The sequence below is a fragment of the Alligator sinensis genome, unplaced genomic scaffold, assembly GCF_000455745.1.
Source record: "Alligator sinensis unplaced genomic scaffold, ASM45574v1 scaffold1295_1, whole genome shotgun sequence".
NCBI classification, from domain to species: domain Eukaryota; kingdom Metazoa; phylum Chordata; order Crocodylia; family Alligatoridae; genus Alligator; species Alligator sinensis.
Window position 1 is genome coordinate 1317088 of NW_005841880.1, and position 27409 is coordinate 1344496.

Consider the following 27409-nt stretch of genomic DNA (forward strand, 5'->3'; position numbering starts at 1 on the left):
AAGCGGCGGCCGTTACTTGAGAAGCCAAGACCGGCGCCCGGCGCGCGGGCTGGGGCACTGTTCTTACCCCGCAGGGTGCCGGAGGGCGGCGCTCGCAGGCGTTTTGCTCGGCCTCTGGGTGGATGGTGGGTACACGGCAACAGCGAGGATTGGGCCCCTTGTAGCTCCCCTGCCGTCCGCCCCTGGCACGCTAACGTCTTGCACGTTGGGAGTCGCGAGTGTTTTCAGCGCTCTGCCCAAAAATGTCGCCGCCCTCTGCCCTACGGGGCAAGGTTGAGCTTTGCTTTTTTGTTTTTTAAAGCCGGCGTGGCCTGAAAGGCGCTTGCTTGTTATGTGTGGTGAGGCCGCGGTGCAGCATCAGAGGCTGGGGTTTGCAGTTGTGTGAGGAAGTGGCTCCTGTGAGTTTCCTTTAAGAAGCAAACAAAGAAGCACCTGGTGTAGATGTGCAGGAGTCCGTGCAAACGTACACGATGGCCTGGCCCCAGAGGAGTTCGGGGGGGGTGCAGTGGGGATGGACTCCTGTCACGTGCCTGTGCTCGAGTCCGGTCCTTGGACGAGCCCTGCTGGGCGCAGATACCCTTTGGATTCAGCGGAGGTTGCTCGACTATATCGGCAATTACCGCAAGGCTCTCCGTGGGTCTTACTTAGTATGCCACAGAGATGATCTCGCTCTTACAGATCAGCTGTGTGAGGAGTTCTTGATTCAGCTCGCTAGAAATACCTAGGGAACATGCCACGGTTGTGCTCCCTGCAACAGTCTCTTTCCTACCCCTCGGGGGTTTGACTTGAGCAAACTTTGTATTCTGCAAGGTACAAGATACTGCTCTTAACTCCTTGTCAGTGAAGCTTGCAGGCAGTGAAGTGTGTTACTGCCCAGATACTGCGGTAGTGGGCCCAGGAAAATCCCACAGAGAATGAGACTCGTTCCCTTATCGCAGTGTTGCTGCCCAAGAGGGACAGAAGAAGTGAGGAGGGTGGGAGTGATTCAAGGAGTGACAAGAGGAAATGTGACTAGAGCAGTAGGGAGCAGAAGGCTTAGCAAGGGGAGAAGTGGGCAAATGTCAGGCTGTGATGGGGGAAGTGGTGCTCACCTGTCTGCTGCTGGTGGAGAGGTCTGTTACCCACACCTGTGCATGCCCTTGAAGTAGCAAAGGCAATATGGTGGGAATGGCATACTGTAGCCCCAGTCTGAATAAACCCAGGACCAGCTCAGTCTGGTGCGCTGGGCTTGCTGGCTCATGCTGATGTTCAGTCTGTCTCTTCTCTTTCAGTCCCTGGTAGACATGGCTCCCAAGTACATCTTGGAGCAGTTCCTCCAGCAAGAGCTGCTGATTAACATCACTGAACATGAGGTGAGTCCAGTGCCTGGGTACATCGGTGTGAGCTGGGCATGGTCAGTCACATCCTGGAGCTGTCTGGGGGCTCCAGTCCCCTTGGAGCGGTGTGCTTTTGTGCTGTTGGGTGCCGGCATTGCATTTAATAGCTACTCCAGTCTTTCCTAAGCCTGTGTTCCTAACACTGGTCACTACAGGAAACAGTGGCTCTTGCGCTCGCTTGCATGTGTGTTTTCTCTCTCTCTCTCTCTCTCTCTCTCTCTCTGTCTTTCTCTCCTTGGGTTATTGAGATTTCCCTGCTTCTGTACTTACAGCTGGTTCCAGAGCACGTGGTCATGACAAAGGAAGAAGTCACTGAGCTGCTAGCCAGATAGTATCCTTTTGTTTCTGAGCCTCCCTGAAGCCCCTGCCAGCACAGATGTGCTTTGTGCTGGAAACTACCACACTCGTGGTGTATACAGTAGTGCTTTTATTTGCTCTGAGCCTGTAGAGCAGGCAGCAGGCCCAGCTGATTTACCCCACTGGTGATTTTTCCTTCACTGTTGCTCAGTAAGCTGAGAGAGAACCAGCTGCCAAGGATACAGGCTGGAGATCCCGTGGCCAGATACTTTGGGATAAAGCGAGGGCAGGTAAGGACTTTCGAGGTAGGGTGGCAGTGGTGCTAGGGGATGGCAGGTAGGCAAAGCCCCTGAAGTCCTACCTAGTGAAATTGGTGCTGGCCGCCTTTGCCCATCGGTTGCTTTCATTGCCTTCATAGGTGGTCAAGATCATACGGCCTAGTGAGACAGCAGGTCGATACATCACCTACCGACTGGTGCAGTAGTGTGCAGGGCGTCAGGTAAGGTGAAACCGCATCTCTGCTTACAGAGGGGCTGCCTACGTGCCTGTCTCAGGCAATGTTGTACATCCATGCTGTAACTCCTCTGAGTTACCCCTGTGCTATCCTCCCTAGGAAGCGATGTGGGAAGCTTGGACAAAACCCTGAACAATACACTGCACCAGGGGTGTCAGACATGGCTGTGGGCTGGATCTGACCTGCAGAGCCGTTCCATCTGGCTCACTGGGCTCCCTGGCAGGAGTGGGGCCTGAGCCCCACTAGGTACTGTCCTTGGCAGCAGGAGGGTGAGCAAAGGCTATGTTGACACAGTCCTTGCTTGTCTGGTGGGGACGTGGCTCTGCTGCCACTGAACCCCTGCCACCACCTGATTTGAGCCCTGTGGTCTGGATCCAGCCTGGAGCAAAGATGACAACCCTGCACTATATGGAACAGTTCTGCAGTGACAAGGATGGACCAGATGGGACCTGATTGGTCTTGTCCCTCAATATCCACTACCTGTTAAGCTTTCCATTGTAAGACGGAGGACAAGTGTGAGGTGCCTTGGGCTGGGCGTAGAGCACCAAGTGTCTGCAGAAGCTCAGCAGAGGCAGGAGTGAGATGTTCCAAATGCTGCTCTTTCTCTTGAGAGAAATCCCAGATTCTCTTTCTTCCAGGTTCGGAAGAAGAATCCAGTGGTATCCAGCGACCACCTTCTCCGGCGCTGCTTTACAGATGTTTGGGCTTGTCTGTCCCTCTTACATACAGGTCCTTGAACTTGTCAAAATACACACACAAGAGTTCCCTGGTGGAAATCTGGGCTTTTAGCTCTTCCCTTGCTCTCGGCTGTTGACTGTCCTGGAAGTTGCCTGGTTGGATCAAAGCTCAGACAACCAGGACCATGCCATGGTCTATTTAATTTAGTAGGATTTTAATAAAGGCTTTCACTGTGGGCATGTCTCACTGGTACTGTTTCTCTGCAACCAACCCTGCAGCAGAGTTGCCTGGGGCTACTCTCCATGTTTCTCCCCTCCCATCTCAGAAGCAGCTGCTGAGCGCTGCGGTGAAATCTTGTCCTGCAGCACTGAGCTGTAGAGCCTCCCACCTGTCATCACCCACACGGTGGTCTCCGTATTTGTGGCAACACCCCTCAGACCTCCTGTTGGAGTGGGATGCCTCTCCGCAGCAGAGACTGGGAGCAGGCAAATATCCAAGCCGTGCTAAGCGCGCTGCTTGATACCTGCTGCTGGGGAGCTGATGCTCTGCCTTCACACCGTCACCGTTTTCTGCGTGCTCACGCGTATTCTGCTGCTCATACGACTACACCTGCCGTAGCACAGCACGCATCAGCTTGTGTGTGAAGCAGGCTCAATTAATCAAGTCTGCTCCCGTGCGCCAGATATCTGGTGTGTCGGAGAACGAAAATGGATGCGCATAAATGCCTGTGGATGTTGTTAAGAATCTAAAACTATTCCAAATTTCTTTGAACCCCCCCGTAAATCGAAGGCAGGGGTGGGCAGTTATTTCAGGCGGAGGGCTGCTTACTGAGTTTTTGGCAAGCCGTCGAGGGCCACGTGACAGGCAGCCAGGGGCAGATAAATACCAATTTTCTAAATTTTTTAGGGGTCCTGTGGGCCAGGTAGAATGGCTTGGTGGGCCGCATCCGGCCCACAGGCCATGTTTTGCCCACCCCTGATCTAAGGCCTTCTGTCCCATTGATTGATGCGCTGCTGCCCTTCCTTTTGTGTCCCTTCATAGCCAGGTGGGACTGAAGTGTGATGGAGAAACCTGGTTGAGGTCCCACAGGAAGCTGGTGTAGTCTTGGGCCGTGCGGTTCAGGAGCTCTGGCTCCTGGTTGTTCTGTAACCGTTGGACCGTGCTCACTGACTACTCCCAGCATAAGCGGCCATCCCACTGCCTTGCTACAAGGCGGGCACCGGGATTCTGCTGCCAAACAGAACTGCCTTGGAGGAGGGCGGTGCTTGTCTCTCCTTGGCCCTGCAGCAGCACGAGGCTAAAAAAGGGAGGCTGAGACGTGGCTTTTGGTGCATACGCTCCAAACATTTTATTTCACTGAAGCGGGTGACTTGGTAGAAAGCACAAACCACACGATGCTGCTCCGTGCGCCGGGCTAAACCTATATACAAACAAGGGTGATGGTTTTCATTGCCAAGCACAAGCAGAGCCCTCAGAACAGAACACCTGGGCATCGTGGCCCGTCCACTCCCTCTCGCGTTCACCCGTTCCTCCTTGCAGACACGCACAGTGCCGCCACTGTTACCGCTAGCATGGCGAGCTGGTGAGTAGTCCTGACTTCTGCTATGGAAACAACCTGTTTTAAAACGCAGCTCTCCTGTTGATGAAATATGTGGCAAGGATCCTTGCTCGTCTTTCCAGCTCCATCTCTTCTACGCGCTGTATTCTGTGTACCTCTTTACCTCCACTGCCTCTCATAAGCGGCTGCGTTATCCTGCTGGGCTTTGCTCAAACAAGTCGGAGAGCTCTGGATGTCACATCCACGAGCTCTTTCTACTTGTCTGGATCTTTGCTCTGCCCTCCACAACATAGAAGTATCTATCGCACCCCAAACCCCTGAGGTAGCCGGTCGTTCAGCACATCTTCAGCCTGCTGCGTCTGTAGCATAGCCGGCCCAAAGATGGCTTGGACTGGCCGTTTCTTTCCAGCGAAGGGACAGAGTTCACATGCTGAGCTTGACTGGCTTCAAAATGGGTCAAACTCCTTTCTCTTTCCAGCTGCACTCTCTCCCTAATGTATTTAGCAGCGTGTAGTGACCTCTAATGGCAAAGCCTGTTCTGCATGAAGAGGCGGGAGTTATCTTTGCTAACCCCGTTGTCTGCTGAGGGGGTGCGTCTGGTCGAGTTTCAAAACGGCTTTGCATCGGTACGTCTCCTAACTAGCCTCGGGCTGCGGGCTGTCACCGACGGGGGCAGACGGAAAAGCTGATGGAGACTCGGTCAGCCTGTCTGCTTCAAACGACAGGAGGCAAAATTGCAGCAGGGGGCTCTGCTTGAAGCTAGCATGCAGCAGACGGAGAGGCTGCAGGGGCGACCTCCGTTCTCTGGTTTCCCACATCTTACACTGGCCTATTTGCTTTGAGAGGGCTCTGAGGCTGTCGCAGACCCCCTGCTCCCTTGCCTGCGCTGCTCCCTGCTCCCAGTGCTTGCCAGAAGAAAGCAGAAGCCATTAGTGCAGCTGCTCAAAGGAAACTGTTTTCAGCTCCGTTGTTTAGAGCTCGTCCCAGTCTGGTTGCCGCTGCTCCTTCCCTGCAGAGCCGTCTTTCCTGGGCTCCGTTTTAACGTTGTGAGCAGTGGCGCTGGACGCTCCAGCGTCTTCTCCGCTGGAAGGTGCCAGCGCTCCCTGCCAGCCATGGCAGCTCTAGGCTTAGGACGAGAGAGCAAGTCGCCCAACTTCAGTGCAGGGGCCTGCAGCCGTGGCAGTGCCCACGTCTGGGATTTTCGCAGAGCTGTAGCCGCCCTTTCTTCTATTGTGAAGCTACACCTCAAGTCTCTTTTGGACCATTTGAGATTAGGAGACCAGGTGCCCGTAAAATAAACTATGCAAAGGACTGAAACGTGTCTGGGATCTCTCAGGAACTGCCCCGTGGACAGCGTGACTGGCCGTGACACCCCCTCGGGTAACTCTCAGCTCTTGAGTTACGAGCAGCTTACAGCTCCTGTGCTCTGGACAAGCATAGATTGCCCATAAATAAAAGCAACGGGCAAACTTTTCAAAAAAGGTATGTCGCTGTTTATCTCCTGTGTTGCAAGGAAGTGCCAAGATTCCTGCGGCTCACTTGCAGCGGAGATTTGGATGTCTGCTCCAGTTGGTCCCAGAGTCCATGTATTTCGACGGGATCTGGCAGGAATATACTGCATCAATTCTCAAGACCTTTGGAAACTTGGAAGTCCTCTCTGAGAAGCTGGGGTATAAGTTTGTCCAGAGCTGTCTCTGCTCCTCATGGTGCTGTGTGGCCTGGTGTCTGTCCTCTGCCACCCTGCCTGGTGCACAGGGCTGCTGTACTGAGCGTTGAAGGATCCTAGATGCTGTATAAATATAAAATGCTAGCTCTTGTTGTCTTGATGAGCGGGAAGGAGGCAGTGCTCTCTCCCAGCAGGTTGTCCCTTCAGCTTCTTCCTGGTCGGCGGTGTTACTGGCAATCTCTCCCAGCACCACCTGTGGCAACCGCAGTGATGTAGGTGGGTCAGGTACTTGAATAGCTCTTTCCTCGCAGAACGGTTTAAATAAAGGCATGAGGTTGGGGAACGGGAAGACAGGAAACCCCGCCTGGCAGCTCAGATGGGTACAGCCAAGTCACGATCCCTTTACAGTCCAGTGTAGCAAGATAATATCGAGCTCCGCGGGGCTCCTTGCAAGAGGATATCCTGCTTGGATGCAGTTGTCCACCTGCAGTTCTGGCAAAGTCCTGCAGAAAGTCAAGTGCCTCGGGGGGTTTGTATGGACGTTTCAGTCATTTGGTCTGCAGCCAGCATACAAAACCCGTGTGAGCTGCCTGAGGCACAGCTCTGCCATAGCCCCTTCTCTTCTCCGACTGTACACAGCCATGCCTGTGGCTTAGCTGCCGGTGGGGAGCTCCTGCTCAGCTGCCCTCCCCCAGTGTCTATCGCGTGGCTTTAGCTTGGCGGCCTAGACAAATCTGGGCTGCCGTTCGCTGGCTGACCTCACAACCAACTTGCCGTCCCGTAGCCGAATGGTGGGCAGCCCCCCGTGCCCCAGGCTGCAACGGGCCAGCGGCTTGTTGTTGGACTGGTTTGTGTTATAGTCAGAGAGCGGTCTCGCGCCGCCCTCCCTCTCTGGCCCGGAGTCCTCTTCCAGGTCGCTCTGCTCTTCCCCCGGCGAGCCGCGCTGGCGAGAGGCGGCGCACTCCGCGTCCCACTGCCCCGTGCTACAGGTCCTGCTCCGCTGCCCCTCGCTCAGGTCGTCGCAGGAGTGAGCCTCGTCCGCGCTCGTCTCGCTGCCTTGCGTCACCAGCGGGTGCCGGGGGGCGTCCTCGCCCGAGGCCAGCGGCTCCCCACCCTCTTCCAGCTCGGAGTCGGAGTCTATGGAGCGATCGGCGGTTTCTAGGGGACACACACAATTGATCACGCTCCTGCCCAAGGCTGTGGGAGTAGCAAGACCTTGGTGCAATGGAGCCTCTCCCTGCCCGTGGATTTCTGTGTATCCGCCCATAAAGGTGAGCCTTTGGAACTGGGCCCTGTTGGCTGCAGTGCATCCCAGTGAGGTTTTTCCCCGTAGCATCAAAAGCACGCAGCTCAAGTGAGTGATGGAAGTGAGAGCCCAGCTGAGCCTGTGGCTGGGAGAACTGGGGTGAGGGGTCGAGCCAAGACCAGTGATGGCAGGTCTGTACTGGGCAATGTAAGAAGCCCACCCCCACCAATGAAAGATGCAGATCAGTGGGACTGGGGACTTACAGCAGGACAGATATAGCACAGGTTGAAGCAGCATGAGCTGCTTCTGTATGCGGGGGTTGCAGGACCGGGGCTACCTACGGCTTGCACTCACCTCCGTACGAGTCCGCGTTGTAATCAGAATCCCCCTTCTCCGAGGGCAGTTCGAGGTAGGGGCCGCTGCCTTGCGGAGCTGCAGCCAGTGAAACCGCATCGTCCTGGGAGGGAAGGAAAGGGGGTAAATGGTAGGAGGTGAGAAGAAGGGGCAGTTGAAATAGGGCAGGTCGTGTGTGTGGGGGGCAAATCTCCTGGCTCTGTGCAACATGGCTCGGCTGTCGTGGCCTGGCTCTGTGCAACATGGCTCGCCTGCCGTGGGGCTCTGCTCCTTCCACAGGGCTCTGGCTGCCGCTTCCCTCCGTGCCGCTAATTAATGATGCACTCTCCACCCCTCCTCGCTCTCATCCTTTCTGTCCTGTCTACCCAGGGAAGGCACCATGCAATGTGAGGAGGTGTGAATTCACCAAGTGGATTAAGCTCAGCCACACGAAGACCCTCGGTGTAGAACAAGAGCAGCTGCTATTGCAGAACAGTTATTCTGGCCTCCTTCCCTTAAGCACCTGGTATATCTCCCTCTACGTTCCCCCAGGGACTCCTACCTTGGCCCCATCCTCTTTGGCATCCTCAGCCCTTTTGCTGGAATCGGGCAGCAGCTTGGCGTCGGTGGTCTCAAAGATGGTTGCGTAGAAGATGATGAGGGCCTCGATGATGCGGGCTTGGTGGGGATAATCGACCAGCGAGGACAGGGAAATGGTGGCCTCGGTGGGCCTTGGGCGCATCAGCGTGGGCCCAAAGACAATGCCCAGGTTGCCTGAGGTCATCTTGTTGTCCTGCTCCACTTCCACAATCCTGAAGCAGACAGAGAAGACAAAAAGAGGCTTGTTCATGATGTAATGGTGTGGGGAGAAGGGCCTGGAGGACACAGATGGACAGACTGAGCTTGCACATCCGGGGGACTCCGGGGAGGAGATGCTCTGCTGATACTACAGGAATCCACATCCTTGGGGGACAGAAGTCGCCACAATCATGCCTCCCCCCACAAATCATCCTGTCTGACTAAGAGAGGCTAAGGGAACTGGACTGATTTGGCCAGTGGAAAGAAGACCGAGGGGGAATGAATAGCAGCCTTCACCTCCCTGCAGCGGGGCTGCAAAGAGGATGGAGCTGGACTGTCCTCAGTGGGGGCAGATGACAGAAGGAGCAATGGGCTCAGTTGCAACAAGGAGGCTGAGGCTGGATATTAGGAAAAACTCTCCCGAGGAGGGTAGTAAAGGACTGGAGCAGGCTCCCCAGAGAGGTGGGGGGGTCTCCGTCCTTGGAGGTTTTCAAGCCCCGGCTAGACAAAGCCTTGGCTGGGGTGATGTAGTTGGGGCTGGTCCTGCTCGGAGCAGGGGTTAGGGTAGATGTGACCCCCTGAGGTCCCTTCAACACTAATTTTCTGTGATTCTATGAAACGCCCACCTTCTGCCCTGGGGAGAGGCTGACCTGAACCCTCCCATGATAGGGACGGGGAGCCAGGGCCTTGCACGTTCTGCCCAGTCCCCGCCGCCCTCCCGGCAGCCCCCACGCCCCCGCACCTGCACAGGTGTTTCACGATGTACTGCAGCGTGGCCATGTTCTCCCGGGGAAGCTCCTTCAGCAGCTCCTTCAGTTTGAGCACCAGGGTGATGACCACCTTGTCGGTGTCGGTGCCTTTGTCCACCAGCTCGGGCCCCCCCTTCCCGCTTTTGCCCTTGGCCTCGGCCCCGCCTTGCAGGCTTTCCTTGGCCAGCCCCATGAGCGCGTTGTACAGGCGGAAGGGCATGATGGGCTCCGGCAGCTGCAAAAAGAGCAGAAGGGAGATGGCCTCGTCAAAGCAAATGGGCATGGTATGGGCTGCGCAGCCAGCCAAAGCTGTCGAGTAGGGTTGGTATCGCAAGAGCCCCCTGATCTCAGAAACCCCAGCTTGGGCCTGAGCATCAAAACCCTTCCACCTTCCTCAGCCAAGGCGTCTTCACTTCTATGGCTAGCAAGCATCCCAGATCCCACCGGAGAGGGGAAGGAAAGAAAAAGGCCTCCCTGCCTGCATCCCAGTATGCTGAGCCCTCTCTTATTCCAGAGCCCAACTTTCAGTGGTGCGATGCACAGCTCAGCTTCATCTTGCCGTTTGGTCTTTCCATTTAACCCACACCTTCCTCCCGCCAGCCGTAGCCATCTCTGAGGCTGGGCCTGCAGCGTGCTGCGCAGTGCGGATGCCAAGGCCCTCTTTGCGTGGCGTTGAATGTCCCCGTGGAGCAGACAGGTTCTTGGTTTGCAAACTGCCCAAATCTCAGTTTATCTTGGAGGAATGAAAGTCAGTGCCAGCCCGGCTGGGATTCCAGAGTCTGCGTCCAGGGTGTCTTTAATGCCTCAAACCTTCATCCTCCGAGACAGTCTCTGCAGCAAGCCGAAATCAGAACAGGCAAATTCCTGCCCCGGGAACTTATCTAAATAAGTCAGATGTATTCACGGCAGCAAGGGCCTGATGTGAACTTCTCTCTAGAAAGCATTAGGAGCTGGCCAAACCCATCTCCAATGACAGCAAGTGTTTTGGATGAGTCCTGGAGGACTGGAGAAAGGTAAGCATAGCTCCTGTCTTTAAACAGGGGAAAAGAGGACCCAGGGAATCATAGATAAGTCAGGCTAACTTCAGTCTGGAAAGATACTAGGACACAGCTATTTGAAAGCACCACGTGGATAATCAGGTGATAGAAGGCGGCTAGCATGGATTTGTCAATAGCAAATGATGTCAAGCCAATATTATTCCCTTCTTTGAGGGGGAACTTGGCGTATGGATGGGGCGGGGGGGAAGAGTGGATGTGATATATCTTGATTTTAGGAAGGCTTTTGTCAATGCCCCCCATGAGGTTCTCCTAAGCAAACTAGGGCAGCAGGGTATAGATGAAGCCACCCGACTGGTTGAAAACCCGCGCTTAGAGCGTGGTATTAGTGACTTGCTGTCAAAATGGGAAGGCCTTTCAGGTGGGGTCCCGCAGGGATCCAGATCAGCTCGGTGCTTCCATCAGGACCCAGCCTGCATTTCTGCAGTTCGCTTGCAACCGAGGTTTGGATGTCTGCTCCGGTCGGTCACAAAGTCAACGTATTTTGCGGGGATCTGGCAGGCATGTACTGCACCAACCCTCAGCCCCGCTTGCGCAGGCAAGAGGGCATGCGGCACTGCTGCCAGCTCAGCCCGAGGCCGGGTAGACTCTGGGACTTGCCTCCCAGGGGCTTGTTTGTGGATGACCCCCCGCCCCTGCTATTTGTGGATGGAAGCGCGCTGGACAACAGAATTCAAAACGATCCCGATACATGGGAGAAAGTCCAAGATCAACACGAGGACATTGAACAAAGACAAGTGCAGCACATGCCAAGAAAGGGGAAATCAACTGCTCTCATGCAAAAAATGGGAAGTAACTGGCTGCACAGCTGTACCACAGAAAGGATCTGAAAGTTTTCCAGGGGACCGCGGGCTGAACAAGTCCCCAGTGTGATGCCGTTGCCAAAAGGACGGATCTCGTTCTGCATTGTGTTCGGAGGAGGGTCGCTGGCAGGAGGTGGGTTGTGGGGCTGTCGAAGGACCTGGCTGAGTGTGAGCACCACGCTCTGCGACACGGAAAGAGAAATCAGGAAGTCCAGACATAAGCACCCAAAACACAAAGGGCTTGGAAAACATGACGTGTGTGGCAAGCCCGAAGGAACTGAACGGGCTTTATCTAGAAAAAAGACCAAGGGGAATCACCACAGATCTGCAAGTCTGTAAGAGGGTGATACAAAGAGGAAGCGAGCTGTTGTTCTCCATGTTCATTTGAAGCAAAGATCATTTCAGTTAGCAGGACAACTCTGAGGCTCATTAAGCATTACAAAGGGCTAGGTATGTTGGACCCCCATCAATGCAGGGGGGTTAAGAGCAGGCCAAGCAAAGATCGAGGTAGCCTTGGTTCTGGCTCAGGGCAGGGGACAGACCGGGTAACCCCCTGCGGTCCTTTGCAGCCCGACATTTCCATAACTAGTTTGGGGACATCAGTAGCCAGGTGCTCGGGGCCTGGCACTGGTCTGCTCCTTCCTCGCTGCTGTGCTTTGCTCCCTTGCTGCCTTGCCATAGAGATCACAGGCCAGATTCTCGGTTCGCGAATCCGTAACTCCGCCGCCGTGCAAGGAGCCCCACCGAGTCGCCACACTGGCCCCTTTTGTGGCGGTCCTTAAAGAGGCGAGTCGCGAAATAGTTAAGGTGCAGGGCGCCAAAGCCTGACTTAAAAAACGAGTGAGAGAAGCTGCTTCCTCTTTTCCTGCCCTGCGGTGTGTGTTTGGGGTTGTGGGCCGCAGTTTGCAGTGCCGGTTTCACTCACTAGCACCTGGGCTGAAGGCACAGACCTCTGTGAGCACCGAGATACCAGCAGCAGCCGTTCCTGCTGGGGCTGCCCGTGCAGCGATGGCCCTGGACAGAAGAACTGGGTTCGACACCCTGCCTCTGCAGCCGCCGCTGCACCCAGCCACTGCAGAATGAGGATCCTACTTCCCCACCTCCCCGGGGGGCTGGGAGGAGAAATGCCTTGGACGAACAAAGAAGCTACAGCAGCGGGCGCAGGAGTGAGATACAAAGCACTTCCCTAGCCAGACTGGCTGGGTGCCGTCAGCACTGGGTTCACAGGCCCGGATGGAGAACAAAACCTGTGATTCCCGCAGGGGAAGAGCAGCCCCCCTCCACCCTTACGAGCGTCTAACTGATCTGGAGGGACGCCGTCTAGGCCTGAGGATTTTGCAACCGCAGGTGAAGCTTTCCTCGGGTGCTCATTTCTTCAGCACCCGCGAAGCTGCCTGCAACCCACTGGCCAGACAAGCTGGGGCCCCTCTTCTGGGCTCTTCTCAGCAGCCGACAAGGCTCGATTCTTGCCTTTCCTAACAGAAGCTGAGATTCCAGGGTCATCTCCTTTTTCAGGAGCTGAAAAACCACGATAACAGCCTAAGAGTTGTCCACACTGCTTTAAGTCACCAAGCTCTGCAGGCCGGCGGAGACCTAAGGTCACTGCCACTGCCATGAGCCGTGCAGCTCATGGATTTTAACACCAGTGTTCGTCCGCGCTCCTTCTCCTGCCACAGGTCGCTCAGTGGGGCTTGGTGCGGGAGACTTTCTTGGGAGGTTTCCCCCATCTCCTCCTCTGCGGAGGGGATCCCCAGCAGCCCCTGGCTTCTTACCTGTCGCAGGTAGAGCTTCAGGACATTGCTGATGTCATGCGGGGAGGCTTGGGACAGCTCCACCAGCTCCTTCCCGTTCTCAAATGCCTGGCAAAGCTTCTCCACACGTGTCTTCACGCCATTGACCCGGTAGATGCCCTGCAAGGAGGAGATAATAACAGGGGTAAAAGCCTGGGAGGGAGGGATGTTCCTCCACTGACTGATATAAAGCAGCAGTTTTATGGCCTCATATTTAGGTTCCAAGTGATTGCAGTCACCTGCCGCCGCCATTACTCCGTCACAGAGGGGAAACTGAGGCAGGGAGGGGAGGTGACTTGTCTGGGACTACAGGTAGGCATTGTCAGAGCCAAGGTGACTTATCAAGCAAGTATTCCTGGCTCCCAGCCCACTAGGAAGAGACTGATAGCTCTGCTGTGAAATGCAGACTCTGCTCCACCATTACCGAGAGAGGAGCTCCATGCAGTGACCCCGAGGCACTGGCCACCCACATGTGGAGCTACCCAGCTCAGCCCAGGAGACGAGAATCGAGCACGGGCAGAGAAGAGGCGCCCACCTTGGTCTTCAGAGCCCGCTTCTCAATCTCGGAGATGCACTTCTTGATGATGAAGGGGATGCCATCCGAGTTGCTGCGCAAAGCCTGCGTGAAGTCCTGGCCGAAGAGCTGCAGCTTCCCTTGGAGTTTCTTGTGTCCACACTGGATGGCCAAGGTCTCCAGACACTTCTTGTGGCAAGCCAAATAGCACTGGAATGGGCAGGAAGATGGTTGGAGAAAGACAGGAAGGCGTGTCCCCCCCCCACCCCGACCCGGAGAGGAAAAGCTTCAGGCAGTGGGGCTGGCTTTGGCATTTAAGAAGTGCTGCACTTGGCCGTGTGGCCAGACAGAAGTCCCCCCCTCGGGGACATCAGAAAGACCTTCCCAAAGAGATGCTTGCCAGCTGTCGTGAGAGGAGCCGTCGTACAAGAGCAAGAGCATGTGGCTCTGAAACGCTCCCCCGGGTTTTCTGTAAGAACCCAGCAAAACCTCTCCGGGGCATTGTCCCCAGACCTGTCCCTGCGCCAGGGAACTGGCTAAGCGGCAGCTCTCTCGACAGCAGGGGCTTCCTCGGACACCCGTTTTTTGCAGGCTCAACCTGCATTTGCTGCTTTTCCCTTGCATGTCCGAGCCCCTGCTTGTGTCTGCACCTTGGGCTCATAAAAGCGACATCAACTGCAGAAGCGCAGTGGTTCCTCCTCGTCTGCAGAGCTGTGGAGCCAGAGGCTGATGACGGAGTGGGATGAAGGGCTGATGCCACCTCTACCATGCACAGATTTGGTTGCGGGCACCTGAGTGCCAGCCCCCGTGGCTGCAGCCCCCTTCTCTTCCCTCTCCCTTACCTCCTCACACTCTGCCCCCTGGAAGTACACGTAGCTGTTGCATTCCCGGCATTTGGACGGGGTGCGGAGCTTTCTCAGCCGATGAGTCTGGGCAGCCTTGGATAAGCCCATGTTTCGGAAGGGGCCCGTGGGAGTCGTCATTTCCGGGGTGATCCCGTTGATGCCTGGAAGCAGAACAGAAACAGATCCCTCCAAATCTGTCCTCACCCCGAGAAGCGAAGGCAGTGAGAGCAGGCCCCCCCCAGCCATGCCCGGGCCCCTCGGTGATGCTACAAGCCAGTCATGCCTTTCATTTAGGTGTAGGGACTTTCACATCTCCGTGGCGTGACGCTAGGAGATTCCTGAAAGCAAACAGCACGTGGCTGCTCGGGTTTTTCCCATCAGCTCCACGGTACTGGGGCCCCTCGTTCACGTTCATTATCGTCCTAGCTGGGGAGATGGTTTGCACAGGAGTGTCTGGAGCGACTGGCTCAAAGCCCAGCATCCTTCTAGGTCTGCTCGGCAATGGATTGTTTTTGGAGATGGCCTTACACCTATCTTATCTATCTGAACGTTAAACAATCCCGAGAGACTGACGGGCTTGGGCTCGGCACCCTCAGCCAACCCTCCTCCCCTCCTCTTCGGTGCGACGGACCAGCTGCCACAGCCGGTCACTCACGGGTGACTGCATTTTAGCCAAGCTTTTTTTCCATAACTTGGGAGCATTTTGAGATGGGAGACTTTGTATTAAGATAAAATAATATCGTGTTTGCTTTTTAACGTCACCCCTCGGTTCTCAGCTTGTCAGAGCTCAATAACGCACGCCCCAGTTAATTGAAGGTTGCTGCTTTTCCCTTGGCTGGGTTCAGCGATTACATTTTATGTTAAAAGCAGAGTGCTTGGGCTTCCTCGTGCTGAGGGTTTATGCACTTCTGCTGGGGCAGACAACCTGCTCCTTCCTCCACTTGAAATTCATGAGTGTTTCCCATGCGTAAGGACACATGGAGAATCCCAGCTGCAAAGAAGCCCTTGCTCAAGTTCTCTGTGCTCCCCTCCAACTTCAGGAGGGGGGAAAAAAAAGGTGCCCCCAGGTTGTCTCATAGCCAACTCTCTATTGACTTAATGGCCAACAGCCCCGCGTGCAGGCTTAGCTGTAGGGCAGGCCAGCCAGGGTTTCCGCAAGGTAATAAGGAAAGAGGAAGCAGCTCTGGAAGAGCTCCCACCAGCTGACTCTTCAGCGCCTCGCTGCATGCCAGCTCCTGGGGTTGGAAGCTGGGGGGTTTTGTTTGCCTCTCCCGCCCCATCACGCACTCTGTTCAAACGAGGCTGCGTTCTCGTCCTTCTCTTCCAGCTCTTCGCTGGAGGACACGGTGCCGTTGGAAGACAACCGCTGCAACTTCCGGCTGAATTCACCTGCAGAACACGACCCGCGAGGGATGATTAGGCAAGCCAGCTCTCTTCCAGGGAGATGGGTGCATTTCCCACGCCCAAACGCCTTGCCCCATTCTCCGCTCCCCAGCTGCCAGGATACTCTACCTGAGCTTGAATCCAGGCCGCCTTCGGTTTCAACGATGGATGTCGGCCAAGATTTATGGACCTGGTGTCCCCGTCCACCTGCAAAGCAAGCCGCTTCATACATTAGATGCCATTTACTGGATTCGTGGAAACAACCCATGGGAGCCCAGGACCAGGCTGAGTATTGCAGTGCACGAGAGCACGTTCTCAAGTCCTAGGTGCGGAAAGGGCAAACCGGCTGTCGACCGACCCCTTTCCGAGCAACTGGATCAAGAAATGGCCCCGATAGCAGAGTCCACATGGTTCTGCATTGACACTCGTTCACAAGATGCACAAGAGCTCCTAGTCCTTCAGGGCAGCAGCTTGCAAGGGGCCAGGGTAAGGAAGACCTATTCCTATCCGACAGCACCAACACCATAGGGTAGATGGAGGGATGGCGATGCCTTCTCCAACCCACGCATTGTGTGCTACACTTGGAGACCCAAGATTGGGCTAGAAAGACCACAGGTCTGCTGGACATGAACAAACAGAGGGATGATAGACCAAAAAGCCTGTATCCTTTAGGAAATGAGGCTGGCAACGTCTCTTCCCCAGCTCCTCCACAATATATATCACACTTGGCCTTGGACCCATTCCTGTGTGATGATCACTTGGGATCTTACTTTCCAGTCCTCTGCCTCAGAGTTGAGGGGGAGCTGCAATAGAGTGACTGTGCTCAGCTCCAGCCTGCTGGAGACGATACCACGTGAGACCCCTGGCAGCAGCTCACCTCTCCGCTCGACGTGCACCGCCCCACCGTGCTGCTCCTTGGCCGCTGCACCTCCCTCGGGGATGCCCGTATCTTTGGAGGGAGAAGCCCCATCCACGCTGCTGCTTGCAAAGTCGCTGGCATTGAAGCTGCCTTTCCGTGCCCGAGCGAAGGGCGACCTAAGGGGCAGGAAGAAGACAGAAGGGATCATTCCAGTAGAGGGGAGAGGAAAGAGGCACTTGGGAAGGACTCACTTATCTGCCCTCTATCCTGAATACCCAATAGCCTGCCTCACCAGTTGGCTTCACCACCCCCAGTCCACGTTGAACCTGGGATGAGCAGGTATATTGGAGCGGGGGAACTGAGGGGGCTGGGGCAGCACCGGGAGCTTCCAGATAGTCCTGTCCTGGGCTTCCCCAGTTGGAGTTTCTGCAAGGGGCAGGTGTGGATGCTGGCTTGGAGGGGGAGAATCCAGTTACCCAGCATGTGTTTCCCATCATAAGAGCTCTCTCCAAGTTGACAAGGTGCTTAGTACCCCTGCCCAAGAGAAAGGGTCCCGGGCGGTGGTGGAGGCTCTCTGGCACAGACCCCGTGCTAAGGCTCTGGCTGCCTTACCAGGCGCTCTGTGGCACGTAGGGCTCGAAGTCATACAGGGTCTCAGGCTCGTCTCCCCGCTGCAGCTGCTTGACGTGGGAGGCGTACTGCTGCCCGGGGTCGTACAGCTTGCTGCTCTCGCACAGTGTCTGGAAGTAGACGGGTAGGGCAGCCGTCTGCATGTGCATGAGCTGGTAGAAGGAGATGGTGGCCTGAAAGGGACACAGATGGAGGGAGGGTCAGAGAGGGGCTCAGGAGCGATTCTGGGCAGAGCAGCCCCGAGACCCTGCCTGCTAGAGCTAGGGAGACATGAAACAAGAAACCTGGGACACAGCTTGCCACGTTGCATCTCGAGTCGAGGCCTGGCTTGGAAGAGCCAGAGGGATTGGAAGCAGCTCTTCCTCTGTGCTAACCTCAGAAGCAGCCGCCGTCGTCCCAGCTGTGGACAGCTGGGAAGATTTTGACTTCCCAGAGCGCCATGTGTGGCAGGGGGGGGGGCCCCCCCCCCCCCGGCCCCCCCCTGCCCCCTGCGCCACCACTGCCTCCAGCACTCCTAGCCTCGCCCACCCCCCCGCTCTGTCCCTGCCATCATGGCAGTGCAGCAAGCCCTGCTCACCGATTTGATGACCTGGTCGCTCTGCTTAATGACTTCGTGGATCTGCCGCAGCACGTTCACCTTGGTGTCCTCCAGTTCCTGCTTCTGCGTGTTGGCGTCAGCGATGCAGGTCCGGTACGTGGCCTGCGCCTCCTCGGCCTGAAAGCCCCAGGGGACAGCGGGAGGTGAGAACTTCTCCGTGGCACGGCCCGGACAGAGGACCTGACCTCCTCTGCCCCTCGAGCGAGACGAGAGGGGAGCTCCATCCCAGGATAGCGAGAGACATCCTCCGAGCGCCCCTCACCTTGTTCTTGGCCTCCTCCTCCAGCCGCCTCTTCTTGTCCAGGGTCTTGGTGGCCGTGCTGCTGCTGGTGCTCTGCTGCTCCTCCTCAGCCTTCACTGTCACGTGCTTGGCCTTGTCGTGCTCCTCGCAGCGCTGATTGTACATCTGCTTGGCCTTGCGCAGGTTGGCTTCTGCCTCTTGCTGCCGGGCGAAAAATGGAAGCCGTGAAATCCTCCCGCTTCCTCACCCTCACCTGGTCCAGCCGGGCAGAGAGACCCCCCCCTCGAGAACCGCAGCAGAGCTGAGTACTCCCACGCTCCATGCAGACACGGCTAGGAGCTAGCCAGCAGAGGAGGAGGCTTAGACCACTAGCTCATCGGGGCAGAGCCTGTCTCTTTGTGCTCACGGGCCCGGGGCCAGCAACGTGTGCTTGTTTCTAAAGCCAATGCTAAGGACTCGGGAGTCTGACAGCACGGTCAGAGGGGCCCCTGCCCAGCTGCCACCGCGACACAACCCCTGGCACAGCCCGGCTCTGTAGCACCTACCAGCTTTCTCTGAGCCCGATGCCACTGCTCCTTAATGTCCTTCCGTCGTTTTTCATGTTCAAGGCGCCTCATGGTTAGCGGCTGGAGGAAGAAGGAGGAACCCCAAAGTGGTTTGCAGCTAAGGTTATTAGGGGTCAGAGCAAGGGGATGCTTCTCTCTTTTGTAAAAGGGCTCGGACATCGACCACTGAGCAGTGCTGTCAAGTCACTAATGCCAGTTGTGCCCAGCTATGGGGTGGCTTTGCGCTCTGGACAAAGAGTTGCAAGTTCAGTGGATGCCAAATGCGGTTTCACTTAGGACGGCTCTCAGCAAATGCATCAGTTCACTGGAGCTGGCGCACAGCCTCAGCTGGGCAGCTTTCTACGGGTGATCAATGTGTGAAACCGTGTCTAAACGAAAGGGAAAATGTGCAGGCTCTGAGTGGGGCTGGAGGACGGTGGTTGGTTTTCCTGAACCTTGGATGGTGTTATCCAAGAGCCAGACCCTTTATCCAAACACCCCGGAAACCAGGACGGTGGATGAGTTGCTCTGGCTCCAGCTCACGTCCAATTCAGTGCAGTAAGCCAAATACATCCCGAGGCCTCTGAAACATGCTACATTTGAGACACCATTATTGCCCCTTAACTAGTAACCCAGCCACATGGGTAGTCAAATTTAGGGCCTGATAGTACAGTAAACAAGCCACACAGTAGTTCCACATATAACGTGTAATAACTTTGTGGCTGGTTTATATCAGTCCAGCTGGGCAGCACACGTGGTTTTATAAGTCCTGGGGAGGGGGCTGCTGCAGGTTCCCCATGCTGGGGGTAAGCGAAACCCCTGTGTGCAGCACCTGGGGTTTGGATGGGTCCCTGCGCATGGGGACCCCGAAGCCGCATTTCTACTGCAACAGTCTTGGGGCGGGGAGGGCCTGTTCTCAAATGGCACTTCCTCTTTCTAAGTCAGGAACACGAATGCACCATGTGTCCTGTGCAGACCAAAGAGCAAAACCAAGGGCTTGCTCTGCCTCTTTGCACCGGGGCGGGGGTACATGTGCGTTCCTCTTACCTGCAAGAAGGTATGGTTTTGCAAGGTGGCTGCAGCTTGCACAGTCGAGATGCCATACTCCATGTCCTGCTCCAGAGCCAGCGAGTAGATGGACAGGAACGGCATATACGACTAGAAAAGGACCACAGGGTCAGCACAACAGCAGCTGGGCAGAGCCCTAGGCCAGGCAAGCGCTTGCAGCTGTGTGTGGGTGGAGGGGAGTGGGAGGCAAACACCACTTGGGTGCTGTGGGCTGAAGCCTGGCACTAGATTTAAGTATCAGTGCATCAACCCCTATGAGCTGAAGCAGCGGGAAAGTCAGAAGATCTAAGCTTGACGTGCTAGACCTTGCAAGCTGAAGCATTATCGCGGGTTTGCTGCGTTACGTAACCATGGGCAGTAACCTCTTCCCCTGCACGTTGACACCGCTTTGTGTCTGCCTGGGGGTGCTGAGCGCTGCAGTGCTGCAGTGGGGCATTGGAGTTTGCCAGCGAGGGAGGATGCTCAGACATTAAGAGGGGTACGGGACTTTTCTGGGAGGGCTCAGTGTTGGCCCGGCTTCAGCTCAGTTGGTGGCTTGGCCTAACTCCATGCCTGCTTCCCAGGGCTTCTGAAAAACCCACCCCAGCTGGTTATCGAGCCCTCCAGAGGCTGCAGACCCGTGCAGGAGGGGAAGGGAGATGTTTCTGGCTGCTGGGCACAGGTGTGGCCTTGATGGGCACAGGTGGCGTGGGGACACCTACCTCCTGAGCGATGGTTTGCTTACAGCTGTTGACCACCTTCTGCAGCCCTTTGGCAAACTCCAGTTCTGGAAGAGAAGGGAAGGAAGCAACAATGGCTGTGAAACCAAGGGATGCGCCCTGCTGGAGAATTGCTTTGGGGAAGATGGTGCATCAGTTCTTGAAGCACTACCCAGAAATGGCAGCATGCACAGAGCCCTCCACCTGCCTTCTGTGGGCAGCTCTTTTCTAGGACCCAGCCCCAAGCCCCTAGGAGCATGCAAAAGGACTGGCATTGCAGCCCATGATCATGTTTGGGGACTCGACACGTCGGCTACCCACTCACCCAGCGTGGTCCTCTTCTCTAGGTAGTACATGAGGTCCTTCATGTACTTGGAGATGTTTTTGGCATACTGGAGGGCAGCATCAACTCCACCCTCGCACTTCTGGAGTATGATGTCCACCTCCTCCGCAGACAGACGGCCTGTGACCCAGGGAGAAAGAGGATGATGGGACTGGAGGAGGGACTCATTAGGGATGGCGACTGGGCTGTGCCAATGCTGGGATTTAAAGTCAGAGGTTCCTGGCTCCTCTGCTCAGGGTCAGACCGATCACCACATTTGGGGTCAGGAAGGAATTTTACCCCCTGGTCAGATTGGTAAGGACTGGGGGTTGCCTTCCTCTGTAGCAGGGGCACAGCCTCTACTTGGGGTCTCATGCATGTATATTAGCCATCTTTTATAGAAGCAGGCTCTTGGCTGCCGTGGTCCCCTGGCTTTACCTGTGGCAGGTTCGGGTGTGATGTCTTGTGTTGTGTCAGGGTTGGTGGTAGTTTTAGTACGAGGCTAGATGATGGATTTGTCCGGGATGGTTTGCACAGGGCTGATCCTGCCTCAGGCAGGGGGTTGGCCTAGATAGGACCTCTGCAGCTCCCTTCCAGCCCCACTGCTCTGTGATTGTCTGAGCGCATTGGTGCCATTTGAAACAAGCACGTCGTCCAGCGGGCACGGAGGATGCTCACAGGGTGCCCGGGCTTCACTGCATATTGCACGCTTTACCTCTGCAGCCAGCTGTGGCAGATAAGGGGGCATCTGCTTACCTGAGTCATAGTTTCCGATGCCAGGGAGTGTGTCCTCTCCACCGTGCCCAGGGATCCCATAGAGGTTCTCTATAGACTGCCAGAAAAGGAGCTCATTGGAGAAGGAGAAGAGGGGACAACCAGGAACAGGCTTGGAGGAGGACCCCGTGGGGAGTCCAGAGGGGAGCAGATGTCTTGAGCTGCCAAGTGCAGCGTGAAGGCCTCTGCAAACACGCGGCAGCCCTGGATAAGGGCCGTGCGCGGAGCAGATCAGGAGCAGAGCCACCAGTGTGCCTGTGTCCATGAGATCCCACCGCTGCTTTTCTACCTGCAGCACTTCTGCCGCCCCCAGCACCACGTGCCTCCTACTCTCGTCCTCCCTGGTCGAGGAGGCAGAGCCCACGTGGGGTTCCCCACCTGGTCCTGCCCACGTTCTACAGGTATAGCCGGGAAGACCCATCCTCCGGGTTCGTTGCCCGTACTTGTTCCTGAGCGGAGACCGTGCACAGTTTGGGGGGCAACCAGAGCCTGGTTGGGGTTTCTGAGCACAGGTGCTGCAGGGGTGCAATTTTCCGTCCCCCAGCAACAGCTCGAGGCCCACATCAGAGCATCACTCACCTGATTCTGGTCCCAGGGAGGTATGGAGAGGAGGGTGCTGCTGTCCACCTCCCCCATGAGAAACTCCGACACCCTGGAGGGACAGGCAAGAGACGGCGAGTCAGCACCGCTGACTACAGAGCAGAAGGCAATCCCATAGCGGTCCATGGGGTCCGCCGGGGACCCGGACCCGGGGCCTGCATCTGCCTATCGACTGGAGTGTTCCTGTTGACTTCAGCGATAGGATCAGCCCTGGGGGATTTAGCCCCAACAGTGAGGATGAGGATGAACAACTCAGCCAACCGGACAGGGCTGCGCGGGATAGCAGCAGACAGAGATAGCTTATAGGTCCTGCCCAGTAGGACTGGCCCAGCTCATTTCAGTGGCATCTCAAGTGCCCCAAGGTAAGGAATGAATCGAAATCCCTGCTGGGCAATACCTAGGAGCTTGCAACTTTATGTGCGTGTGTGCACGTCTCTCTCGGGTCCTAGTACATGCCAGTTGGGAGCTGCCGTTTGTGCATGGGAGGAGAGTGGAAGGACGCGAGGTCTGTCTCGAAACGGGGGAAGGTAAGATTTGGGGAAAGCAGGGACGGAGATCTCCTCCCGCCCGCAGGGGCCTGGGGTTCACCTACGTGCTGCTGAAGGAGACGGCGATGGTCTCCACGGCTTTCTCGAACTCCCGCTTGTCCGTCTCGTTGTTGGTTTCGAAATGGAAGCCTGGAGATGGAAGCAAGAAAAACCCCCTTGTAGCCAGAGCCTCTGGGTCGCGGAGGCTAGTGAGGGTCTCAGACCGATGCTGGCAGCATTGCCGAGACTCACGGCCTGGCTTGGATGCTCCGGCTCTCAGGCCCAGCCGCTGAGCCTCTTCCACCTTGTTCCCCTGGGCAAGCAGGTGCTGCCCACAGCACCGTCTTAGGTCTGAGCACTGCTTCGGCTCGGGGCATGATCTGGGAACCCTTTGAAATGCACCTAGATGCCCTCGTGCCGGAGCCCATGATCCGCATAGTGGGGAAGGGAAGGGCCTGTTGGGGGATGTGCATGGGGGCAGGGGAAGAGGGGATCCAGGATTGTCCTCAGTGTAGTGATCCCCCGGGGTTTATCCAGTCGAGCTGCAAATGTCTCCACTGATGGGGCTTTTACTGCTCCCCAGGGGAGCTGCTCCCCCACGCAGCTCCAGTCAGGACTGCCTCGTACACAGCCCCCGTTTCTCCCAAGGTGAGCTGCACTATGACTCTCACGTGGGCCTCACCACAGGTAATAACCCTGTTGACTTGTGGCCCTGTTTTAATGGCATGTGTTTCCTGTCTTGGGCTGCCTTGAGCACCTATAGCTTTGCGATGGAAAGGGCCACGCCAGGGCCACCACCAACCTAGGCCAGGGCGGCTGCTTTGGGCAAGGCCAGGCAGGTGGAGCAAGCCCTCCTCTCCCAACCCAGACTTTGAAGTTTAAATGTTGAATGTGGGCCTGATCCCCGCCACTGCTTTCACCCAGTTATTCGTCATCCTGCCTCTTGCACTGCCGTCGATGCCAGTGTCGCATGGCAGTGAAATGTAACCCTGCCGCTCCGGTGGCACGAGTGCAGGCAGCCGCGCGGGGTGCAAAGGATGGAGACTCAACTCTTCCAGTCTGAGACTGGGAATCTGCCTCCGTGCCCTTGGACTCGGCCAGTTTAGCCACCGCGTGACCTCCGGGCTCTCGACGTCGCCCACGTCAGCGCTTGCCACGGTCGCGCTTGCACAGACCCCGGCCCGCGCCGAGGCCCCCTAAACAAGCCGATCATCAGATCTGGTTCCACCCTGCTATGGAGGTGCTTCCTGTGCCCTGCGGTTACGGTGTCCAGGAAGCGAGGGCAGTGACGTAGGGTGTTGTGCTTGCTTCTGTGGTTAAAGCAGCCCTCCCTTCCCCCTCTGCGACGGCTCTCCGAAGGCCCGGGCCCTGGCGAGGATTGCAGCCTGACACAACCGCCTCTCATAAACACGAGGACCTGCCAGCGCTCGGGGAGAGGATGGATTTCTTGGCAGCGGTGCCCACAGGCTCCGTCGGGAGTCTGGGCTCCCTGGTGCAAAGGCACCGTGCGCTCGTGTCCTGCCCGCGCTGCCCTGCTCAATCCACGGTCTTCGCTGGGCTTGGGATGAGGCCTGACGTGGCCCCGGTGACAGCCGAACAGCTGAACCCCTGTTGAACGTGCCCCACAAGGGCCTGATGGATCCACAGCTCCAGCTCCCAGCCGGGAAGCTTCAAGTCTGGAGCTCCTGCTGCAGGAGCCGATGCTTTTATCTCTTGAGCCCCCCGGGGCAGTCCCAGCTGTGTCTGAGATGGCAGCTCTTAAAAATCATGCATTTTTTCTCCCCTGCTTTCTGCACTGAACCAGCCCGAGCGGACCCAGCCATGCATTTCAACAGGCCCCGGCTTGACTGTGAGCTCTTGCACCTGTTGCACCCTCTGTGAGCAGCGCGTGCAGCCCCGTGGCATTTAGCAAGCTCCCCAAGCCCCAGCCCCTACCCTGGCAACGATGGGAGGAGGCAAAATTGTGGCCAGACATCTGGCCCATAAAACAGACATTAGAATAACAATAGCACGTCTCCCCGGCATAGACTTCAGGGCCCGTAAGCTCTGGGTCCCGCAGGGACCTGGCTCCCTGGGTCCCGTCCTCTGCTACCTCGCAGGCTGAGCCCTCACCTGTTCACATCTGCCAGGGAATGAGCACAGGAGATCACCGCCGCCCTGAATCTTTCAGTTACCGAGGGACCAGTTCATCCCCAGGGGACAAACTAGGACCACTTCGGGGCTGCTCTACATGGGGGCCTTCACAGCAGCTCCCCGGGAGAGCTCTGCCGGGTGGGCGCCAGTGGTGGATCCCATGCACCTGGGTAATCGGCTGCTCGCTGCAGATCCGTCCTGTTTTCGTGTTAATCAGCATCTGGTTTCCCTAATCGTATGGACTTGCCGGCGTGGCTACTCTTCATCGTAGCCAGTGGGACATTTCTTAAGCAACGCTGGCATTTCCCCTTGAAAGCACTAAGACAGCAGCAAGAGCAGAGGGTCTGAGGGTCCTGATTTTCAGACCTGGTCGAGGCACCTCCATCACACCAGAGAGGCAGGTGCTCTGGGCAAGGCCAGGCAGGTGGAGTGAGCCCTTCTCCCCCCACCCCAGGCTTTGAAATTTAACCCTAAATGTTGAACACGGGCCTGATCCCCCCACGGCTAGAGGGTGGGGCCTCAAGGACCGGAGCTGAAGCCAGCTCAAGCAAACTGAACGGCTCCCGTCCTCACAGAAAGTCATGCTGAAATGCCTGCACTGGGACCTCTGCATCACGGCGTAGTCCAGCATCGCGGGTAACGACTCCAGGGCCCCGGCGCAAGGCTGACGAGCTGGGGGAGCTGGCCTTTGCAGCAGCCTGCAGGCTCATAGCCTGCCACGCCGGGCTCCGGCGCACGAGAGATGAATTGTGCTGGGAAGGGAATCCCAGGCATGTATTTGTGCCCTAGTCCATCGAGCACTTTCCTAGATGCCTCCCTAGAAGGAGTTGGCTCTGCCCGTATCTCTTGGCTCAGCGCAGCAGGCAAGCTGAGGGCATCGTGTCCCGAGGCTTTCCTAGATGTAGTGATCACAACCGTGCAGGCGAGAGTCTCCAAGGCACCAGCCAGTCCCCAAAGCCCCACGGACTGTCCCTGAGAGCAGGGCCCCAGGAGCATTTCCCACTCCGCACTGAGCTAAATCTCATCTCACTTCTTTATATTGCAGGGATGCCCCTCCTCGCAGGCCAGGACCCCCCGCCCCGGTGCCAGGCGCTGTACAACAGAGCAAAGAGATGGGCCCTGCCTGAAGGAGCTTGCATGGCCTCCAGCCACGTGTGAGGAGCTCCATGCCATTCACTGCTCTGGATTCGCGCCAACGTGAGTGAGGGGCTACCCAGGCCTCTACAGGGGCTGCTGAGCAGAGATGGGGCTGTGCCATCTCCCTGGGCGAGTCGCTTGACCAGGCATCTCCAGGTCATTTGGGAGGGAGCTGATTATCTGCTGCTGGGAGAAGTCATCTGCTCTGGGTCACAGCAGGTGCCAGGGCGGGGAGCGAGTGCAGCATCCTCCCGGGTTTGGCAGTGCCTCCCGTGTGCGCGAGCGCTCCCACCAGGCGGGGGGCAATGGGGAGCTGTGTTCGGAGGGGCCAGGGGATGTAATCCGAGGGGACCTGGAGTCGCAGCAGAGACGCAGGGGGCAGTGAGGGGGCTCCGGGCCTGTGTCTTGCTCTTGCAGGGGCAGGAGAGAGGAGCTAGCCGTCTCTTTGGTCTCTAAGCATGGTGATCCCCTTGGATCGGTGAGGCGGGCGTGCAGCCTTCTCGCTACCCTTCACTGGACAACTGGTCCCCCAGGGGAGAGGAGTGGGAGCTGGGGAAGCCCCGTCACACGAGGAGGGGCTGGGACTCTAGGAGACTAGACCTCCAGGCTCCTCTCAGCCCGGAGCTGGGACTGAGCTGTCCAGACAAAGCCTCCTGGCAGAGGCTGGCCTGACCCCAGCCAAGGGGGTAAATTCAATCACAGAGGGAAGGTTACCAGCCCTTTCTCTAGTGGCCCCCTGATGAAGTGGCAATTGCAGCAGGGTGAGGCCTGCCCAGCGGACAAGGTCAGGGCTGGTTTTGCAGCCCAGAGAGTCACCTCCCCTGGCTTTGCTGGGCCCCGGCTGGAGACAGGTCAGCTCCTTTGCCAGGGATGGTGCGACTGGCCCCCCCAGCCCTGACCCAGCCTCTCCTAGCAGCTGCCCTGGGGCTGGATCTCGACAACTGGGGCTAATCAATGCTGTCCTCCAGAAAGCCCAGCCGGCTCCGGCCTCTTGCAGACCCCCAGGAGAGATGCAAAGCACCGACCTGTCCCTGCTCTAATTCCAGTGGGGTCCCTAACTAAATTCAGTGCAGTGGCTAATGAGCGTGCTAACGAGCAGCAAAGGGGGCATGTGACCTTGAGGAGCTGGTGACACAGCATGTGAGAACAAGCGGGTTGTGGGGGCCAAGGACAGCTGAGGGATCCCAATAACTGGATGAACTAGGAGCTGGGCTGCACGGACCCCTGGAGAGTAGATTGGAGGGAGGAATCTGGGCAGAAAAGCCCTCGCGGCAGGTGCTGGGCGGACAGTCCTGGGGGCTGAAGGATGGTTGTCCCCCCCCAGCACTGCCACTGCACCAGGCAGCCAGGCGATTTGAAGGGCACCACCTTGCCACAGCCCCTCTGGAGCTGGGAGTTGAGGCCCCAGACCTCTGCCTACTGCTCCTTCTTCCTGGAGGTAAACGAGCTGTTGCCCTTATGGTTTGGATCAAGGAAATCTTTGCAAAGCAAGGTCCAGACTGGGCGCTGCTGCCGGTTCCACCCGACCCCAGAGCCACCCTCGGGTGCCAGCCTCCCTCCCCTGTTGCCCCGAGTGGGATTTGAATATCCAGCATGCCCGTGAGTCCAGGCAGCCATACCAGCAGGGGCCAGCTGAGCTGGTCAGGTACTGGCTAACCCCCGCCCCCGGGCC

General features: G+C 57.1%; 2 protein-coding genes across 6 annotated transcripts in view; one reads left to right on the forward strand and one right to left on the reverse strand.

Moving 5' to 3' along the window:
* POLR2E (RNA polymerase II subunit E) overlaps window positions 1-3100 on the forward strand; it is a 4761-nt gene extending 1661 nt beyond the window's left edge. The window contains exons 4-8 of one of the 2 annotated variants that reach the window (XM_006017444.3): window positions 1272-1352; window positions 1649-1707; window positions 1885-1963; window positions 2092-2172; window positions 2826-3100. In XM_006017444.3, coding sequence (XP_006017506.1) covers window positions 1272-1352; window positions 1649-1707; window positions 1885-1963; window positions 2092-2157 — 285 coding nt within the window. In that variant the 3' untranslated portion in view covers window positions 2158-2172; window positions 2826-3100. The other variant, XM_025196420.1, reaches the window with a different exon arrangement.
* A 1088-nt stretch (window positions 3101-4188) lies between these two features.
* The window catches only part of ARHGAP45 (Rho GTPase activating protein 45), a 31925-nt gene continuing 8704 nt past the window's right edge, over window positions 4189-27409 (reverse strand). For 3 of the 4 annotated variants that reach the window (XM_006017445.2, XM_014528033.2, XM_025196421.1), the window contains exons 4-23: window positions 22533-22617; window positions 21920-21992; window positions 21323-21398; window positions 20570-20707; window positions 20248-20312; window positions 19526-19636; window positions 18479-18559; window positions 17955-18134; window positions 17672-17809; window positions 17077-17267; window positions 16483-16640; window positions 15735-15812; window positions 15510-15611; window positions 14220-14383; window positions 13399-13587; window positions 12846-12983; window positions 9209-9450; window positions 8231-8480; window positions 7690-7792; window positions 4189-7247 (exon numbers count right to left, since the gene is read on the reverse strand). In XM_006017445.2, the coding sequence (XP_006017507.1) occupies window positions 6814-7247; window positions 7690-7792; window positions 8231-8480; window positions 9209-9450; window positions 12846-12983; window positions 13399-13587; window positions 14220-14383; window positions 15510-15611; window positions 15735-15812; window positions 16483-16640; window positions 17077-17267; window positions 17672-17809; window positions 17955-18134; window positions 18479-18559; window positions 19526-19636; window positions 20248-20312; window positions 20570-20707; window positions 21323-21398; window positions 21920-21992; window positions 22533-22617 (2996 nt within the window). In that variant the 3' untranslated portion in view covers window positions 4189-6813. Of the gene's footprint in view, window positions 7248-7689; window positions 7793-8230; window positions 8481-9208; window positions 9451-12845; window positions 12984-13398; window positions 13588-14219; window positions 14384-15509; window positions 15612-15734; window positions 15813-16482; window positions 16641-17076; window positions 17268-17671; window positions 17810-17954; window positions 18135-18478; window positions 18560-19525; window positions 19637-20247; window positions 20313-20569; window positions 20708-21322; window positions 21399-21919; window positions 21993-22532; window positions 22618-23517; window positions 23594-27409 lie in introns of those variants that run through there. The other variant, XM_006017446.3, reaches the window with a different exon arrangement.